Below are 20,028 nucleotides of genomic sequence, written 5' to 3'. Positions count from 1 at the left end.
GCTCAATCAATGTCTGAGAATGTGGTTCACTTTCTCACTGAAAATTTTGCCTTGTAAATTATTTAACTAACCCCACCAAATTAATAGTTAAGTCCATGCCTCTAATTTTTGCCATTTTATTTGAATCCTGTCTCCTGCTCAGTGTTTGAGAGTATCAGAGAACTCTGAATATGCTTGCCCTGAGCTCTCTTTCTTCCAAGGAGATGTGATTTTTCTTACGTAAGGATGTAAAATTACTATAAATTACAAAATAAATAAATAGTGCCATAAAGAAGGAATAATGAGGTAGTGTTCATCTTGCTACTGTTCTCTTACTGAATCTTCTTTTCCAGAAATCAAAATTCTTCTTCCTTCCTCAGGTAGCTTTAGTATATACTGAACATTAATTTTGCATTTATGAATGCCTAACAAAGTACACTATTTTACATTTTTCTATTGCTGCACAAAGAACTGCACTGAAGTCTTAGCAACACAGGCAACCACCCTTCCCAGCTATTTGTTTGAAATAGCATTCCTTAAAGCATGACACATTTCCAATGCACGCTTCATTTAATTTGTATTCATAGAGTAAAAGAGGATTCCTTTGTGGATTCAAGTTTATCATGTTACTATATCTGAGTGAGCCCTCTATGTGAAGTGTTGCTTTTTAAAGCCTCTTTATGTACATTTTAAAACTTGGCCTGCATACTTTTCATAAGAGAATGCTGCCACTCATTCTCATTGAAAGAAAGATTTGATTCACCCATGTTGGGTTCTCAGTAGGGAGGTTCACTGAAGATTGTGGTTAGAGAGATGTGATCTCTCCTGTACATTGCAATTTCTATTTGGGAGTGCTATTTAAATGAACTTATCCTCCAGTTCCTTCAAGGAGTCACACATATTTCTTGGTAAATTGACTGTCTTCCAGAGAAATAATTTTTTTCCCCAGTTTTAATTTGTCATTCTATCAGCATGCTGCAGCTGTTAGTGAATATCTAAACCTGTAATCAAGATGATCTTGGGGAAAAGAAAGAATCATAAGGAAGTAAAACTTAGGAGCTGGTATAGGCTATTCAGTCCATCAAGCTGCTCTGCTATTTGTCAAAATATGGTTGACGTTTTACACTTTTGTACACTATCCCAACATCACTCAATTCTTCTAATATCCAGAACTTCTTTGTTGCAATAAATTCTATAATAGAACCCTCCCAGACCCCTGGATTGGAAATTCCAAAGTTTCACCACCTTCTGAGTGAAGAAATTTCTATAACTTCTATTCACTTCAGTACTAAATTCTCTCAGTTGCTTAGCTTGAGTCAGCGAATGCTGTTTCTGGGTACCTTCAGTTTGTGCAAATAGTTATACACAAAAATAATTCTAGGAATTTCTGAAGTGTGTTCGATGTCTTGGAGTCTGTACTCGTGTAGAATTCAGAAGGATGGGGGTTCATTGTCTTAGAGCGCTGGGGAGATCAAGTCATTGGGTATATTTAAGATTGATTGCTTTATAGATTGGTAAAGGCATAAGGGTTATATACAGAGAGAAGGCAGGAAAGTAGGGTTGAAAAATTATCAGCCATAATTAAATGTCGGGACAGACTCAATGGCCTAATCTGCTCCTATGTCTAAAAGTCTTATAGATATTTTCAAGTGCCTGTGCTCTTAACTCTAGTATAGATTTCAGTTGCTTTTCCTTAACACTACCCCCTTCGCCAATGTAGACTATGACAGAAAATAACTTTCAACAAAAAATTCCATCTTCAAGAACGTTAGAATAAATGGTGGTGAGGTTTGAGTCCGATGTGCACTTTCCTCATCAGCAGTGTATGAATGGGAAATATGGGCCGTAAAGTTACTGCCCTTGCTGAAGGGACCCACAATGAGGCCGAGCAAGAATTTGCTGTCTGCTTTGAAACAAACCCTACAACATCAATACAGTAAGCACCTGCTCACACAATCACTGCATTGAAAGAGACAAAGACGGGCCTGAGAAGGATACAGTTCATAACAAAACATTGTCAAGTGATCTTTTTTTTCTAGCAACCAGTGTCTCCTTTTTGATATTACAAAAGCTCCATCATTTCTCATTTGGAATGGAGAGAAAGAAGTTCATTCGGTGAACCTGTAGGACGGGATTTCCCAATTTGGGTTTCAGGGTTAATGGTAAGGGTCCATGGCGTAAAAAAGGTTGTGAATACCTGCTGTAGGAGAACAAATTGTCTGTTTCTTCAGTTCAATTACTTTATTTCCCAAAATGTTTAATCCTCGTGAGATGCAAGGTTTCAAAGATATTAGATGAAATGTGACATGATGGACTGTTCTCAGATCCAGAAATTAAAGGACATGCATAAGCTACAGAAAGCAACAATGAATGTTTGACTCCTTAGGGGATGGTTGAGAATTGGGATTTCCGTGGTTGAGACAATATTTTAGATACCAATTAATGACACAGATGAAAAGTACACCAATTTAGGTGTGAAGGGAGCATAAAACTGAATACTGATGAGCACAGAGATGGGAATTTATGCTGAAATGTTTAAACAAAGGGACAAATATGTGTGAAGAGAAGAATGAACTGGAAGAAAGCAACATCTAAAAGAGAACCTAGGAACAGACATCCCAGAGTCTGCATCTGCATTTAAAATTCCTGACTTCTGAAACACTGTAGAAGAGATTTATTGGAAAAACACTGGGAGTGAAGCATTTTGTTTTAACTAGAGAAGGCATGATCCATAACTGTGAGGACTTATGATGATGATATAGATAGGAAGTATTGAAAGCAGGCAGTACTCACCCATTTCATAATAAATGTTGAACTTTGTGCTTGGTGTGTGTGGACCAGAATGGAAATGGACCCACATGCTCGTGCAATTGGAGACACTAAATGTTCTGATGTCCAAGTGTTTCTCAGTGAAAGTGATTCGCATGTCTTGATCAGGATTCATTCCACAGCCAAAGGAGATGTGATCTTCCTGGGATGTCACAGTCAACAAATCCACCCTGAATCGGATTCCTGAAGGTAAAACATGTGGCCTGGTTATTTGTAATACTATTCTCAACATTTCGCAAACAGCTTCAGACATACTCAGTGCTAACATATCTCTTTACTCTGTAAGGGTGCACCTTCAGAGACTCTAGGACAGTTCCAGGCTTGGAATTTCATGCAGTACCGACAGGATATTGTACTGTCAATAAATTGGTGGAGAACGGAATGATGACAGGTTCTGTTCCATGACAGATATTAAACCTCAGCAATAATAATCTCCCAGCAATCAGATTACCTGGACACTATCACGATACTGTTGACACGTGGCCAAGTAGTTAAGGCATTCGTCTAGTGATCTGAAGGTCGCTAGTTTGAGCCTTGGCTGAGGCTGCGTGTGTGTCCTTGAGCAAAGCACTTAACCACACATTGCTCTGTGATGACACCAGTGCCAAGCTGTATGGGTCTAATACCCTTCCCTTGGACAACATCAGTGCTGTGGAGAGGGGAGACTTGCAGCATAGGCAACTGCTGATCTTCCATACAACCTTGCCCAGGCTTGCGCCCTGGAAACTTTCCAAGGTGCAAATCCATGGTCTCACGAGACTAATGGAGGCCTACACACTGCCTTTGTGCAATTGGAGTGTTTATTTCCTATATAACAAATAAAGCAGCACCCCAAAATGTATTGCATTGTTTGCATGGTAATGAAAGAATCCTTATGTCATTGCGGAGCAACAAAGAACTGTTACAATGGAGACACCACCGATCACATCCCAGCCACTGTCACTATTTCCACTTTGCCTCCATCATTGGTCTCCATCTGCCAATTGATGCCTCTACACCTGGATCCATCTATCACTTGACAGGCCTTGCCCTCCTGTCCCCCCACCTTGATATACTGGCCATCTCCCCCTCTACTATTTCTACTGAGGTGAAGGATCTTGACCTGATATGTCAAATTTCAATTCCCTCCACAGATGCTGCTGGAGCTCTGAATTCCTCTGGCAGCTTGTCTTTTAGCAAACAATCCTGCAACTTCTTGCTAGAATCTTTTTTTTCCATTTAGGGATGCAATCAAAGGGGAAAGAGGATATGCTGTTGTCAGTCACAGAGATATGCATAATTTCATATTCTCACTGTTGAGAACTCTGAGAGGAGCTGCACCATTTCCTGGACAATTTGATATACCTCCAAGAAGTCACAGTGCAAGCCTGATGGACCTGTCGTCTACGGAATGCCACCATGATGTAAATTTTGGATAGGCTTCTTTAAATGATTCACGATTTAAAGATGAATCTAACAGGCATTCTTGAGAGTATTTCTGGAAGAATAATCAGAGTTTCTCCCAGTGACTCTTATGTTTGCCCACTCAAATAGGTGAAAACTAGGCAATGGAACAAAGTTTCCTGGAACCCTAAAGATTGTGCGAACTGCAGCAACCATTTGATGACTGACTGGCATCCAGTGACTAAAGCCAAGGTCCTGTAATAGGTGGATAAGGTTGGAGCACAAGTGATTACAACTCAGAAAACGGTCAATCCACATCTGGATTTGAGAGCTAGCTCTCTCTTTCCTATCCGACATCTGCTTTCCGGCCAAGGGATGGTGCGCCTGTCATGACTGTTGCTTTATCTTTGGAAACAGAGTGTTACCTGTGTACAGGTGAGTGGAGTTAGACACCTGGACCAGGTTGAAGAACCAGTACATGTCTGCACTATGCTGGTAGTAGCTTTGGAAATTATTGGACACGATGAAACCAGACACACAGGGACAGGGATTCCTTGAAAGAGTCTGCAGATCCACAGTTCCTGGGATAATTTCTGGTGGGCAAAAGCAACCTGAAACCAAAGAAAGACAACATGAATCACTGAATAAGCATGAACTTTTTCAGGGTTCTTTTTGTCCTTTCCTATATCCTGTCGCTTTACACTTCATTCACACGATGATCATAAACATTTAAATAGACCAGCCTTTCTGTTTAGCATCAGGGAGAAATGCTGCCCTAATCAATCGTCATGAATGATATCTGATATATCATGGGCAAGGAGGCTGAGGTTCCTATTTTGTTACTCACCTTCACAGTGCGTCCCATTCCCTCTGTAATAGGATTTGCACTCACAGTGGTAGGAACCCATCGAGTTCAGACACTGAGCGTTGCTGTCACACTGATTCAGCACCGGATCCGCACACTCGTTGACATCTGAAAAGAGAAGACAAATAAACAATCAGAGGTGGAGGGAAGGTGGAAGAGGAGTGTGGACCTGGTTATGATTACTGACTGACTAGTGCTCAGCATGGCCTGTAGAGTTATTCCAACAGCTTGGAAAAGTAACAAGGTCAAAGTGTAGAAATCGACAAACGTCACAATTTCATCAAAGTCAACACACTTCTGTCAGACTACAAAAGAGAAAACGTATACTGAAGTAGGCATGCCCAGAACCAGGGGTCACAGTATCAGAATATGGGCAAAATATTCATGAGTGAGACGAAGTGAAATATCTTCAATCAGAGGGTGGAATTTTCTGTCAGATGATGGGGATATATTTAAGAAAGAAGTGGAAAGATTTTGAGACACAAAAGTCATCATGGGGTATGGGGGTGACAGTTGATTTATAGCAGAGAGCTAGAGGATTGCACTGACTATTGGAACAGGTTTACAGGGCTGAATAACCTTCTCTAGTTCCCATTCTTTACATCTCAATGAGAATATGTCATCATAGAATCTCAAGCTTTGCTTTTTAAAAAGGAAAATATTTGGTGTGAGTTTCTCTGGGATAAAACGTAATATGTCAAACCTGTGCATGATGTTCTGCTTCCGAGAATCGGCATGTACCCTGGGTGACAACCACAGAGGTAACTGCCCACTGAGTTTGCACATCGCTGGGAGCAGCCGCCATTGTCCTGCAGACATTCATCCACATCTGGAAAGACATGTTATGTTCAATTTTACTTTCAGAAAAGGCCAGTCAAATACCCCTAAAACATTGCCATGACTTTCATACCTCAAGAACAAATATTATAGGCTCAGTTACTGTGTTTTTAAAATTTTACACATTGAACTTCTTTTAACTTTGGAAGGATGTTGGTGAGATCAAATCAAAAGCCATTTCAATTCAACAGCAAGTTCATTCTCTGTTGCACTGTAGGTGAACAGATACCCCTTACATTCCTCGCTGGTCTCAAATGCCACATCTGATTTCTTCATCTGGATTGTTATTCCGAATTTTTAACCTTCCACCTGCTTTGACACATCGAGTTCCAGTCTAAAGGGAGAGGGCAGAGTGAGAGATAGAGATAGACTGAAAGAGCGGCAGAGCAACAGAGAGAAAGAGGGAAATAGAAACCAGAAAGTGGCAGAGGAAAAGAGAGAGCAAAAGAGAGAGACAGGGAAAGAGATCAAGTGATAAAGATGAGTGAGAAGGAGAGGGTGAGGGAGAGAGGTGGGAGAGGGAATGAGAAGGAGGTGGGTGATGGAGAGCAAGGACAAGAGAGTGGAGTGGGAGAGAAAGAGAAATTAAAAGAGGAAGAGGGAGAGAAAGAGAGTGGGTGAAAGAGAGCTTCCCAGCCTAAACCACAAGGTCCACAGCTCTTCAGGGCATAGCTCTATACATACAACATAATACTGCTTAAATGTAGCATGGAGATCTGCCTTTACTACCATCTTAGGTGGAGAGTTTCAGACTCTCACCAGCTTCTGAATGTAAAAACAATTCTTCACCTTCCTTTTAATACTCTTACCAATAGGGATGGCAAAAGACACTTCTATGAGAATAAAGAGTATACGGACCAGCACTGAAATAAGCGTGACAGCCCGCCTCAGAGTACTGAAATGCTACGTTCAACCAGTTATGTTATATGGATCAGAATGCTGGACAATATGTAGTAACATGAGGAAACGAATTGAAGCAGCAGAGATGTGGTTTTTGAGAAGAATGCAAAGAATATCATGGACGAAACGAATATCTAATGAAGCTGTCGTGAACAGAGCAAGCACAAAAAGAGAGATAATGTATGAGATCATGAAAAGGCAATGTAATTTCATTGGACGTGATTAGGAAAGAGGAGTTAGAATGTACAGTAATTATGGGAAAGATTGAAGGGAAGAAAGTACAAGGAAGGCAAAGACAAATGATGATGGAGACAGCAGCCAGAGAACTGGAAATGAATACCAATGAATTGATCCACTTGACCTGAAACAGGAGAGTGTGGGCCATGGCAGTCAAAGCTCAAACTGGGCATGGCACCGGATGATGATGATGATGATCAATAATTAACACATTGTTTTGAATCCTTCTGTAACGGAAACAGGGGTTTACTCTATCCAGGCCTTTCATAACTTTGTACATCTCAAATGTCTGTCCTTAGCTTCCTCTATTCAAAAGTAAACAACCCAAGCTTATGTAGCATGGGATTCTGCCTTTACCCCCATTTTAGTTGCAGAGTTCCAGACTATCACCAGCCTCTGGATATATAAACAATTTTCCAGCTCCCTTTTAATACTTCTACCAATTAATTTGACTAATTAACACATTATTTTACATCCTCTACTATGGGAAATAGGGCTTTTCTATTTACTCTATCCAGGCCTTTCATAATTTTATACATCTCAACTGTTTGTCCTTAGCTTCCTCTGTTCAAAAGTAAACAACCCAATCTTTCCCCATAGCTGCAATTTTCTAGCCCTGGCAACATCCTGGGAAAGCTCCTGTCCTCTCTTCAGCATAATCACACCTTCCATGGAGTGCGCTGACCAGAACTCTCTAACGTAAACAAGCTATGGTCTAACAAGAGTTGTATTTACCATAGTTTGAACATTACTCACACAGTTTTATACACTATGCCTCAGATAACAAAGGTAAGCATCCTGTCTGACTGGTTAACCATCTTTTTAACCTGTTCTGCTAGCTTCAGAGATGTGTGGACATACGTTCAAAAGTTCAGTTTCACCACGACAGTAATTGGACGTTTTCTTACCTGCCACACGTAATGATGTAACATTAGATTTTACTTTTTACACTTGGGTCAAAGATGGCTGCCCATTTAGAAATCTCCTATGACAGGCATGGAATTGTTGAGATTCACTCAATGAGTCACTTACCTGTACAAGTCCTTCCATCCCCAGTGTAGCCAGCCCCACACACACACTGGAAGGAGCCGGGACTATTGGAACAGGAGGCTGAGCTGTGACAGTTGTGGCTCCCAGTCTGACACTCATCCACATCTGGAGTTTGGAAGGAAGGAAAGAATTGACTGGAGGCTCCACAGCTGTGACAATGATTTCTACACAACAAATTCTATCATGCAGGCACGACATTGCACAATCTCAAGACCTGGTTATAAGAATGTTAATGTTCGGTTTGGGTTCTTCAAGGATATTATGTAAAAGGTCAAACCTGTGCATGTCATTCTGCTTCCGGGTCTCAGGGTGTACCCTGGGTGACAGTCACAGTGGTAACTGCCCACCATGTTCACACAGAGCTGGGAGCAGCTGCCATTGTCCCACAGACATTCATCCACATCTGAAAAACAAGGGTGTGTTATGTTCAAATTTACTTTCAGAAAAGTCCAGGTATATACCCCTAAAATATTGCCGCATCTTTCAAACCTCAAGAGCAAAGCTTGTCGGCTCAGTCTTTGTGTTTTTAAAATTTTACACATTGAACTTATTGTAACTTTGGAAGGATGTTGGTGAGATCAAATCAAAAGCCATTTCAATTCAACAGCAAGTCCATTCTCTGCTGCACTGTAGGTGAAGAGATACCCCTTACATTCCTCGCTGGTCTCAAATGCCACATCTGATTTCTTCATCTGGATTCTTTTTCCAACTTTTTAACCTTCCACCTGCTTTTATACATCCAGTTCCAGTCCAAAGGGAGAGGGCAGAGTGAGAGATAGAGATAGACTGAAAGAGCGGCAGAGCAACAGAGAGAAAGACGGAAATAGAAACCAGAAAGAGAGAGAGAGACAGAGTGATGCACCATCAATAACTCTCTCTGAGATGTAAAGGCGAGATATCGGCTTTTATTGACTGGAAGAAAGAACAAGCAGTGGTTGACCACCATACTACATCCTGGCGACTGAGAGGCCGGGCTCAGACCTCAATCGCCTTTATACCGGGGTCTGTGGGAGGGGCCACAGGAGCAGTCAGCAGGGGGCGAGTCCAGACAGGTATATGTAGTTCACCACACAGAGAGAGACAGACAGACAGAGACAGAGAGGGAGAGAGAGGTCAATTGACAAATGTGTCAGAAGGAAAGGTTGGAGGAGAGAGGTGGGAGCGGGAGAGAGGAGGGAGAAGGAGAGGGAGGGAGAGAGATAGGAAAGAGAGAGAGCTCCCCAGCCTAAACCACCTGGCAGCACTAGGTCCACAGATCTTCAGGGCATAGCTCTAAATATACATGATTCTTCTTAAATGTAGCACGGGATTCTGCCTTTACCCCCATTTTAGTTGCAGAGTTCCAGACTACCACCAGCCTCTGGATGTATAAACAATTTTCCAGCTCCCTTTTAATACTTCTACCAATTAATTTGACTAATTAACACATTATTTTGCATCCTCTACTATGGGAAATAGGGCTTTTCTATTTACTCTATCCAGGCCTTTCATAATTTTATACATCTCAACTGTTTGTCCTTAGCTTCCTCTGTTCAAAAGTAAACAACCCAATCTTTCCCCATAGCTGCAATTTTCTAGCCCTGGCAACATCCTGGGAAAGCTCCTGTCCTCTCTTCAGCATAATCACACCTTCCATGGAGTGCGCTGACCAGAACTCTCTAACGTAAACAAGCTATGGTCTAACAAGAGTTGTATTTACCATAGTTTGAACATTACTCACACAGTTTTATACACTATGCCTCAGATAACAAAGGTAAGCATCCTGTCTGACTGGTTAACCATCTTTTTAACCTGTTCTGCTAGCTTCAGAGATGTGTGGACATACGTTCAAAAGTTCAGTTTCACCACGACAGTAATTGGACGTTTTCTTACCTGCCACACGTAATGATGTAACATTAGATTTTACTTTTTACACTTGGGTCAAAGATGGCTGCCCATTTAGAAATCTCCTATGACAGGCATGGAATTGTTGAGATTCACCCAATGAGTCACTTACCTGTACAAGTCCTTCCATCCCCAGTGTAGCCAGCCCCACACACACACTGGAAGGAGCCGGGACTATTGGAACAGGAGGCTGAGCTGTGACAGTTGTGGCTCCCAGTCTGACACTCATCCACATCTGGAGTTTGGAAGGAAGGAAAGAATTGACTGGAGGCTCCACAGCTGTGACAATGATTTCTACACAACAAATTCTATCATGCAGGCACGACATTGCACAATCTCAAGACCTGGTTATAAGAATGTTAATGTTCGGTTTGGGTTCTTCAAGGATATTATGTAAAAGGTCAAACCTGTGCATGTCATTCTGCTTCCGGGTCTCAGGGTGTACCCTGGGTGACAGTCACAGTGGTAACTGCCCACCATGTTCACACAGAGCTGGGAGCAGCTGCCATTGTCCCACAGACATTCATCCACATCTGAAAAACAAGGGTGTGTTATGTTCAAATTTACTTTCAGAAAAGTCCAGGTATATACCCCTAAAATATTGCCGCATCTTTCAAACCTCAAGAGCAAAGCTTGTCGGCTCAGTCTTTGTGTTTTTAAAATTTTACACATTGAACTTATTGTAACTTTGGAAGGATGTTGGTGAGATCAAATCAAAAGCCATTTCAATTCAACAGCAAGTCCATTCTCTGCTGCACTGTAGGTGAAGAGATACCCCTTACATTCCTCGCTGGTCTCAAATGCCACATCTGATTTCTTCATCTGGATTCTTTTTCCAACTTTTTAACCTTCCACCTGCTTTTATACATCCAGTTCCAGTCCAAAGGGAGAGGGCAGAGTGAGAGATAGAGATAGACTGAAAGAGCGGCAGAGCAACAGAGAGAAAGACGGAAATAGAAACCAGAAAGAGAGAGAGAGACAGAGTGATGCACCATCAATAACTCTCTCTGAGACGTAAAGGCGAGATATCGGCTTTTATTGACTGGAAGAAAGAACAAGCAGTGGTTGACCACCATACTACATCCTGGCGACTGAGAGGCCGGGCTCAGACCTCAATCGCCTTTATACCGGGGTCTGTGGGAGGGGCCACAGGAGCAGTCAGCAGGGGGCGAGTCCAGACAGGTATATGTAGTTCACCACACAGAGAGAGACAGACAGACAGAGACAGAGAGGGAGAGAGAGGTCAATTGACAAATGTGTCAGAAGGAAAGGTTGGAGGAGAGAGGTGGGAGCGGGAGAGTGGTGGGAGCGGGAGAGAGGAGGGAGAAGGAGAGGGAGGGAGAGAGATAGGAAAGAGAGAGAGCTCCCCAGCCTAAACCACCTGGCAGCACTAGGTCCACAGATCTTCAGGGCATAGCTCTAAATATACATGATTCTTCTTAAATGTAGCACGGGATTCTGCCTTTACCCCCATTTTAGTTGCAGAGTTCCAGACTACCACCAGCCTCTGGATGTATAAACAATTTTCCAGCTCCCTTTTAATACTACCAATTAATTTGACTAATTAACACATTATTTTACATCCTCTACTAAGGGAAATAGGGCTTTTCTATTTACTCTATCCAGGCCTTTCATAATTTTATACATCTCAACTGTTTGTCCTTAGCTTCCTCTGTTCAAAAGTAAACAACCCAATCTTTCCCCATAGCTGCAATTTTCTAGCCCTGGCAACATCCTGGGAAAGCTCCTGTCCTCTCTTCAGCATAATCACACCTTCCATGGAGTGCGCTGACCAGAACTCTCTAACGTAAACAAGCTATGGTCTAACAAGAGTTGTATTTACCATAGTTTGAACATTACTCACACAGTTTTATACACTATGCCTCAGATAACAAAGGTAAGCATCCTGTCTGACTGGTTAACCATCTTTTTAACCTGTTCTGCTAGCTTCAGAGATGTGTGGACATACGTTCAAAAGTTCAGTTTCACCACGACAGTAATTGGACGTTTTCTTACCTGCCACACGTAATGATGTAACATTAGATTTTACTTTTTACACTTGGGTCAAAGATGGCTGCCCATTTAGAAATCTCCTATGACAGGCATGGAATTGTTGAGATTCACCCAATGAGTCACTTACCTGTACAAGTCCTTCCATCCCCAGTGTAGCCAGCCCCACACACACACTGGAAGGAGCCGGGACTATTGGAACAGGAGGCTGAGCTGTGACAGTTGTGGCTCCCAGTCTGACACTCATCCACATCTGGAGTTTGGAAGGAAGGAAAGAATTGACTGGAGGCTCCACAGCTGTGACAATGATTTCTACACAACAAATTCTATCATGCAGGCACGACATTGCACAATCTCAAGACCTGGTTATAAGAATGTTAATGTTCGGTTTGGGTTCTTCAAGGATATTATGTAAAAGGTCAAACCTGTGCATGTCATTCTGCTTCCGGGTCTCAGGGTGTACCCTGGGTGACAGTCACAGTGGTAACTGCCCACCATGTTCACACAGAGCTGGGAGCAGCTGCCATTGTCCCACAGACATTCATCCACATCTGAAAAACAAGGGTGTGTTATGTTCAAATTTACTTTCAGAAAAGTCCAGGTATATACCCCTAAAATATTGCCGCATCTTTCAAACCTCAAGAGCAAAGCTTGTCGGCTCAGTCTTTGTGTTTTTAAAATTTTACACATTGAACTTATTGTAACTTTGGAAGGATGTTGGTGAGATCAAATCAAAAGCCATTTCAATTCAACAGCAAGTCCATTCTCTGCTGCACTGTAGGTGAAGAGATACCCCTTACATTCCTCGCTGGTCTCAAATGCCACATCTGATTTCTTCATCTGGATTCTTTTTCCAACTTTTTAACCTTCCACCTGCTTTTATACATCCAGTTCCAGTCCAAAGGGAGAGGGCAGAGTGAGAGATAGAGATAGACTGAAAGAGCGGCAGAGCAACAGAGAGAAAGACGGAAATAGAAACCAGAAAGAGAGAGAGAGACAGAGTGATGCACCATCAATAACTCTCTCTGAGACGTAAAGGCGAGATATCGGCTTTTATTGACTGGAAGAAAGAACAAGCAGTGGTTGACCACCATACTACATCCTGGCGACTGAGAGGCCGGGCTCAGACCTCAATCGCCTTTATACCGGGGTCTGTGGGAGGGGCCACAGGAGCAGTCAGCAGGGGGCGAGTCCAGACAGGTATATGTAGTTCACCACACAGAGAGAGACAGACAGACAGAGACAGAGAGGGAGAGAGAGGTCAATTGACAAATGTGTCAGAAGGAAAGGTTGGAGGAGAGAGGTGGGAGCGGGAGAGTGGTGGGAGCGGGAGAGAGGAGGGAGAAGGAGAGGGAGGGAGAGAGATAGGAAAGAGAGAGAGCTCCCCAGCCTAAACCACCTGGCAGCACTAGGTCCACAGATCTTCAGGGCATAGCTCTAAATATACATGATTCTTCTTAAATGTAGCACGGGATTCTGCCTTTACCCCCATTTTAGTTGCAGAGTTCCAGACTACCACCAGCCTCTGGATGTATAAACAATTTTCCAGCTCCCTTTTAATACTACCAATTAATTTGACTAATTAACACATTATTTTACATCCTCTACTAAGGGAAATAGGGCTTTTCTATTTACTCTATCCAGGCCTTTCATAATTTTATACATCTCAACTGTTTGTCCTTAGCTTCCTCTGTTCAAAAGTAAACAACCCAATCTTTCCCCATAGCTGCAATTTTCTAGCCCTGGCAACATCCTGGGAAAGCTCCTGTCCTCTCTTCAGCATAATCACACCTTCCATGGAGTGCGCTGACCAGAACTCTCTAACGTAAACAAGCTATGGTCTAACAAGAGTTGTATTTACCATAGTTTGAACATTACTCACACAGTTTTATACACTATGCCTCAGATAACAAAGGTAAGCATCCTGTCTGACTGGTTAACCATCTTTTTAACCTGTTCTGCTAGCTTCAGAGATGTGTGGACATACGTTCAAAAGTTCAGTTTCACCACGACAGTAATTGGACATTCTCTTACCTGCCACACGTAATGATGTAACATTAGATGCTACTTTTTACACTTGGGTCAAAGAATGCTGCCCATATAGAAACCTATGACAGGCATGGAATTGTTGAGATTCACCCAATGTGTCACTTACCTGTACAAGTCCTTCCGTCCCCAGTGTAGCCAGCCCCACAGACACACTGGAAGGAGCCGGGACTATTGGAACAGGAGGCTGAGCTGTGACAGTCGTGGCTCCCACTCTGACACTCATCCACATCTGGAGTTTGGAAGGAAAGAAAGAAAGAATTCACTGGAGGCTCCATAGCTGTGAGAATGATTCCTACACAACAAATTCTATCATGGGGTCACGACAGATAGGAGGTTCTGTGGAAGAGATCGAGAATCCCAGATGGTCTGTTGCAATATCTCGGATCGAATTCTCAGTATTCTCAAGAGGGAGGGTGAGCAGCCGGATATTGTGGTCCATGTAGGGACCAATGATATGCGCAGGAAGAGTGAGGAGGTCCTGAAAGGTGAGCTTAGGGAGCTAGGTGCCAAGTTAAAGGTCGGGACCTCCAGGATAGCAATCTCAGGATTGCTACCAGTGCCCCGTGCAGGTGGGTTTAGAAATAGTAAGATGGTGCAGATCAACACGTGGCTGAAGACATGGTGCAGGAGGGAGGGCTTCAGATTTATAGATAATTGGGCAGTTTCCCAGGGAAGGTGGGACCTGTTCCAGCAGGACGGTTTACATCTGAACTGGAGGGGGACAAATATTCTTGCAGGTAGGTTTACTAGAGAGGCTCCAGTGGATTTAAACTAGATATGAGGGGGGAGGCGAACCTGATGCACTATCAATAACTCACACTGAGACGTAAGGCGAGATATCGGCTTTTATTGACTGGAAGAAGGAACCAGGAGTGAGTGTCTATCATACAATGTCCTGGAGACTGAGGCCGAGCGTCAGGCCTCAGATCTCCTTTATACAGGGGCCTGTGGGAGGAGCCACAGGAGCAGTCAGCAGGGGGCGTGTCCAGACAGGCACATAGTTCACCACAGAACCAGAGTGTAGGAACAGACGTATGGGAGAAGGAAGAAAAAGAAGACAGTAAAATTATATGTACTGTTAGAGATAAACAGAGAGGAAGAGGTGGAGAATTTCTTAAATGCATTTATTTTAATGCTAGGAGCATTGTAAGAAAGGTGGATGAGCTTAGGGCATAGATTGATACTAAAAAAATATGATGTTGTAGCTATTAGTGAAACATGGTTGCAGGAGGGGTGTGACTGGCAATATTCCTGGATGCCGTTGCTTCAGGTGTGATAGAATCGGAGGGACAAGAGGGGGAGGTGTTGCGTTGCTTGTCAGAGAAAATATTACAGCAGAGCTCTGGCAGAATAGATTAGAGGAGGATATCTGGGTGGAATTGAGGAATGGGAAAGGTGTAGTAACACTTATAGGGGTGTATTATAGACCACTTAATAGGGAGCGAGAATTGGAGGAGCAAACTTGCAAGGAGATAGCGGATATTTGTAGTAAGCACAAGGTTGTGATTGTGGGAGATTTTAATTTTCCATACTTAGACTGGGAAGCCCATTCTGTAAAAGGGATGGATGGTTTGGAGTTTGTAAAATGTGTGCAGGATAGTTTTTTACAACAATACATAGAGGTACCAACTAGAGAAGGGGCAGTGTTGGATCTTCTGTTAGGGGATGAAATAGGTCAGGTGATGGAGGTACGTGTTGTGGAGCACTTCCGGTCCAATGATCACAATGCCATTAGTTTCAATATAATTATGGAGAAGGATAGGACTGGACCCAGGGTTGAGATTTTTGATTGGAGAAAGGCTAACTTTGAGGAGATGCGAAAGGATTTAGAAGGAGTGGATTGGGACAATTTGTTTTATGGGAAGGAGATAATAGAGAAATGGTGATCATTTAAAGGTAAAATTTTGAGTGTACAGAATCTTTATGTTCCTGTTAGGATGAAAGGAAAAGTTAAAAGTTTGAGAGAGCCATGGTTTTCAAGGGATATTGGAAACTTGGTTAGGAAAAAGAGAGAGATCTACAATAAATATAGGCAGCATGGAGTAAATGAGGTGCTTGAGGAATATAAAGAATGTACAAAGAATCTTAAGAAAGAATTTAGAAAAGCTAAAAGAAGATATGAGGTTGTTTTTGCAAGTAAGGTGAAAATAAATCCAAAGGGTTTCTACAGTTATACTACTAGCAAAAGGATAGTGAGGGATAAAATTGGTCCCTTAGAGAATCAGAGTGGACAGCTATGTGTGGAGCTGAAAGAGACAGGGGAGATTTTGAACAATTTCTTTTCTTCACTAAGGAGAATTATGTAAGGTAAGGGAAACAAGTAGGGAAGTTATGGAAACTATGACGATTAAAGAGGAGGAAGTACTGGCGCTTTTAAGGAATATCAAAGTGGATAAATCTCTGCGTCCTGACAGGATATTCCCTATGATCTTGAGGGAGATTAGTGTAGAAATAACAGGGGCTCTGACAGAAATATTTCAAATGTCATTAGAAATGGGGATAGTGCCGGAAGATTGGCGTATTACTCATGTGGTTCTATTGCTTAAAAAGGGTTCTAAGAGTAAACCTAGAAATTACAGGCCTGTCAGGTTGACGTAAGTAGTGGGGAAAATTAATGGAAAGTATTCTTAAAAATGGTATATGTAATTATCTGAATAGACAGGGTCTGATTAGGAACAGTCAACATGGATTTGTGCATGGAAGGTCATGTTTGACAAATATTATTAGATTTTTTGAAGAGGTTATGAGGAAAGTTGACGAGGATGTGGATGTTGTCTATATGGACTTCAGTAAGGCTTTTGACAAGGATCCGCATGGAAGGTTAGTTAGGAAGGTTCAATCATTAGGTATTAATATTGAAGTAGTAAAATGGATTCAACAGTGATTGGATGGGAGATGCCAAAGAGTACTGGTGGATTAACTGTTTGTCAGGTTGGAGGCCAGTGACTAGTGGTGTGCCTCAGGGATCTGTACTGGGTCCAATGTTGTTTGTCATATACATTAATGATCTGGATGATGGGGTGGTAAATTGGATTAGTAAGTATGCAGATGATACTAAGGTAGGTGGCGTTGTGAATAATGAAGTAGGTTTTCAAAGTTTGCAGAGAGATGTAGGCCAGTTAGAAGAGTGGGCTGAGCGATGGTAGATGGAGTTTAATGCTGATAAGTGTGAGGTGCTACATTTTGGTCGGAATAATCCAAATAGGACATAAATGTTAAATGGTAGGGCATTGAAGAATGCAGTAGAACAGAGTGACCTAGGAATAATGGTGCATAGTTCCCTGAAGGTGGAATCTCATGTGGATAGGGTGGTGAAGAAAGCTTTTGGTATGCTGGCCTTTATAAATCAGAGCATTGAGTATAGGAGTTGGGATGTAATGTTAAAATTGTACAAGGCATTGGTAAGGCCGAATTTGGAGTATTGTGCACAGTTCTGGTCACTGAATTATAGGAAAGATGTCAACAAAATAGAGAGAGTACAGAGAAGATTTACTAGGAAGTTACCTGGGTTTCAGCACCTAAGTTACAGGGAAAGATTTAACAAGTTAGGTCTTTATTCTTTGGAGCGTAGAAGGTTGAGGGGGGACTTGATAGAGGTATTTAAAATTATGAGGGGGATAGATAGGGTTGACATGGACAGGTTTTTTCCATTGAGAGTAGGGGAGATTCAAACAAGGGGACATGAGTTGAGACTTAGGGGGCAAAAGTTTAAGGGTAACATGAGGAGGAACTTCTTTACTCGGAGAGTGGTGGCTGTGTGGAATGAGCTTCCAGTAGAAGTGGTAGAGGCAGGTTCGATTTTGTCATTTAAAGTAAAATTGGATAGGTATATGGACAGGAAAGGAATGGAGGGTTATGGACTGAGTGCAGGTCAATGGGATTAGGTGAGAGTAAGCATTCGGCATGGACTAGAAGGGCCGAGATGGCCTGTTTCCGTGCTGTAATTGTTATATGGTTATATGGACACTGCACAATCTCAAGTCTTGCTTATAAGAATGGTAATATTCAGTTTGTGTTCTTCAAGGATGAAATGTAAAAGGTCAAACCTGTGCACGTTGTTCTGTTTCCGGGTCTCAGGGTGTACCCTGGGTGACAGTCACAGTGGTAACTGCCCACAGTGTTCACACAGAGCTGGGAGCAGCCGCCATTGTCCTGCAGGCATTCATCCACATCTGAAGAGGCATGCTTTATGAAGGAAGTGAAGAGAGTGACATAATGACAGATAGTGAGGTAGAGAGAACATGCTTGAGATTATGTGTCTGTGTGAGAGAGTGAGAGTAAGTGTGTGTGTGTGTGTGTGTGTGTGTGTGTGTGTGTGAGCATGAGAAAGAGTGAGAGAGAGGGAGAAAGGGGTCGAAGGGGAAAGGGGAGAGGAGGATATGGGGAGTGGGGAGAGAGAAAAAGGAAAATATTTGGTTTGGGTTCCTCAAGGATGAAATGTAAAAGGTCAAACCTGTGCACATTGATCTGTTTCCGGGTCTCAGTGTGTACCCTGGGTGACAGTCACAGCGGTAACTGCCCACCGTGTTCACACAGAGCTGGGAGCAGCCGCCATTGTCCCGCAGACATTCATCCACATCTGAAAAGAAGAGACACGTTGGGGTCAAGTTCTATTTTCATTAATATTCCACTAAAACCATGCCACCTCTTTCAAACCTCTTGTTTTTAACACTCCGTTTGTTCAACTTATTTAACTCTGGAAGGAAATTGGTAAGATCAAATCAAAATCACAATCAGCTTCAATTCACTGTCTGGTTAGTTTTCTATTAGGTGGTTTAGGTGAAAAAATACCCTCTGCAATGCTCACTGGTCTCAGGAAACTCCCTTGAGCCCATTGCTCCTGTCTGTTGGCTTCACACCTGTTTTTATACATGCAGTCAAAGAGAGAGTTATAGGTGAAGTGGAAGATCAAAAAAGAATGGGAGATAGTGAGGTAAAGAAATAGAATGGGAGAGACAGCAAGGCATTGAAAATGATTGTGTGGGAGATAGTGTGGGACATTGTATGAGGGATATTGTGGGGGGGGGGGAGGGAGATTGATCTGTTCCAAAGAAAACACAAACTTCAACCTTTCTGGAAGCATCCTGGTAAATCTCTCCAGCTGTTCTATCTCCAGCATAATCAAACATGCATTGTGGGGTACTGTATAAAGTAGTCAAGCACTAGTTTAACAAGTGTTGTAAAAATAACCAATTACCTATTATTAATTAACAAGAGATAGCAGGTGTATAGTGCAGGCTGAATGTAGGGGCAGATACATTAGGGGCATTTAAGAAACTCTTAGATAGGCACAAGTATAATGGAGGGCAATGCATGAGGGAAGGATTTAATTGATATTAGAGTAGGTTAAAGGGTTGGCACAGCGTTATGGTCTGAAGAACCTGTATTCCACTATAATGTCTATGTTCTATCTTTTACACTGCTATTGATTCATGCTAGTATTTCTTTTGTCCTATTACTCTGTAGAAACCCAAATTCTACTTTGAAAGGAGGGTGGGGTAATGGAATAAGGGGGTATTTCCTTTGGAAAGCTGATGCTGATATCCTGGCTTTGCTATGCTGTGAAATTAATTCATAACCAAAGATACAACACTGGCTTGTTTATATCCTAACTTTAAATACCTGTGCCAAACAGAGGCCTTCCCTGAAAGGCACTGACATGGGAGTGGAGTGATTCTTAGCTCATGGCAGACTTGGTTGATTTTCATTGCTTTTTAGGTTTTTGGGAACAGTTTTGGGGCCAGAGGGGGTAGTTAGGAGTGAGGTTAGGGTTTACAGACAGGGTGTGGGGAAATTAGAGATCAGGCTGAAGACTAAGTCTCTATTCAAAGGCCAGTGATGCAGGTGTGAAACAACAGTAGTCAATTGTCAGGCCGGTACACCAGTGAGGACGACAGCTGGTAGCTCCAACCCTGGGTCCGTGAGTTCCGGAAACAGTTTCATGCAGGCAGGAGGAATGAAGGTTGGTGACCCTCTAAGTGTGAGGATCGGCAAGACCAGAGTTC

General features: G+C 42.5%; 1 protein-coding gene across 1 annotated transcript in view; it reads right to left on the bottom strand.

Annotated features, from left to right (window-relative positions):
- LOC132397669 (uncharacterized) overlaps nucleotides 1-20,028 on the bottom strand; it is a 258,258-nt gene that overhangs the window by 94,048 nt on the left and 144,182 nt on the right. The window contains exons 49-60 of the mRNA XM_059976438.1: nucleotides 18,477-18,602; nucleotides 14,130-14,252; nucleotides 12,400-12,525; nucleotides 12,105-12,227; nucleotides 10,372-10,497; nucleotides 10,077-10,199; nucleotides 8,358-8,483; nucleotides 8,063-8,185; nucleotides 5,760-5,885; nucleotides 5,039-5,164; nucleotides 4,617-4,802; nucleotides 2,773-2,991 (exon numbers count right to left, since the gene is read on the bottom strand). Coding sequence (XP_059832421.1) covers nucleotides 2,773-2,991; nucleotides 4,617-4,802; nucleotides 5,039-5,164; nucleotides 5,760-5,885; nucleotides 8,063-8,185; nucleotides 8,358-8,483; nucleotides 10,077-10,199; nucleotides 10,372-10,497; nucleotides 12,105-12,227; nucleotides 12,400-12,525; nucleotides 14,130-14,252; nucleotides 18,477-18,602 — 1,653 coding nt within the window. The remainder of the gene's footprint in view (nucleotides 1-2,772; nucleotides 2,992-4,616; nucleotides 4,803-5,038; nucleotides 5,165-5,759; nucleotides 5,886-8,062; nucleotides 8,186-8,357; nucleotides 8,484-10,076; nucleotides 10,200-10,371; nucleotides 10,498-12,104; nucleotides 12,228-12,399; nucleotides 12,526-14,129; nucleotides 14,253-18,476; nucleotides 18,603-20,028) is intronic.

This window comes from Hypanus sabinus, chromosome 8 (genome assembly GCF_030144855.1).
Source record: "Hypanus sabinus isolate sHypSab1 chromosome 8, sHypSab1.hap1, whole genome shotgun sequence".
Lineage (NCBI taxonomy): Eukaryota > Metazoa > Chordata > Chondrichthyes > Myliobatiformes > Dasyatidae > Hypanus > Hypanus sabinus.
Note: the sequence above shows the minus strand (reverse complement) of the source record. Positions and strands in the feature narration are given on the sequence as shown.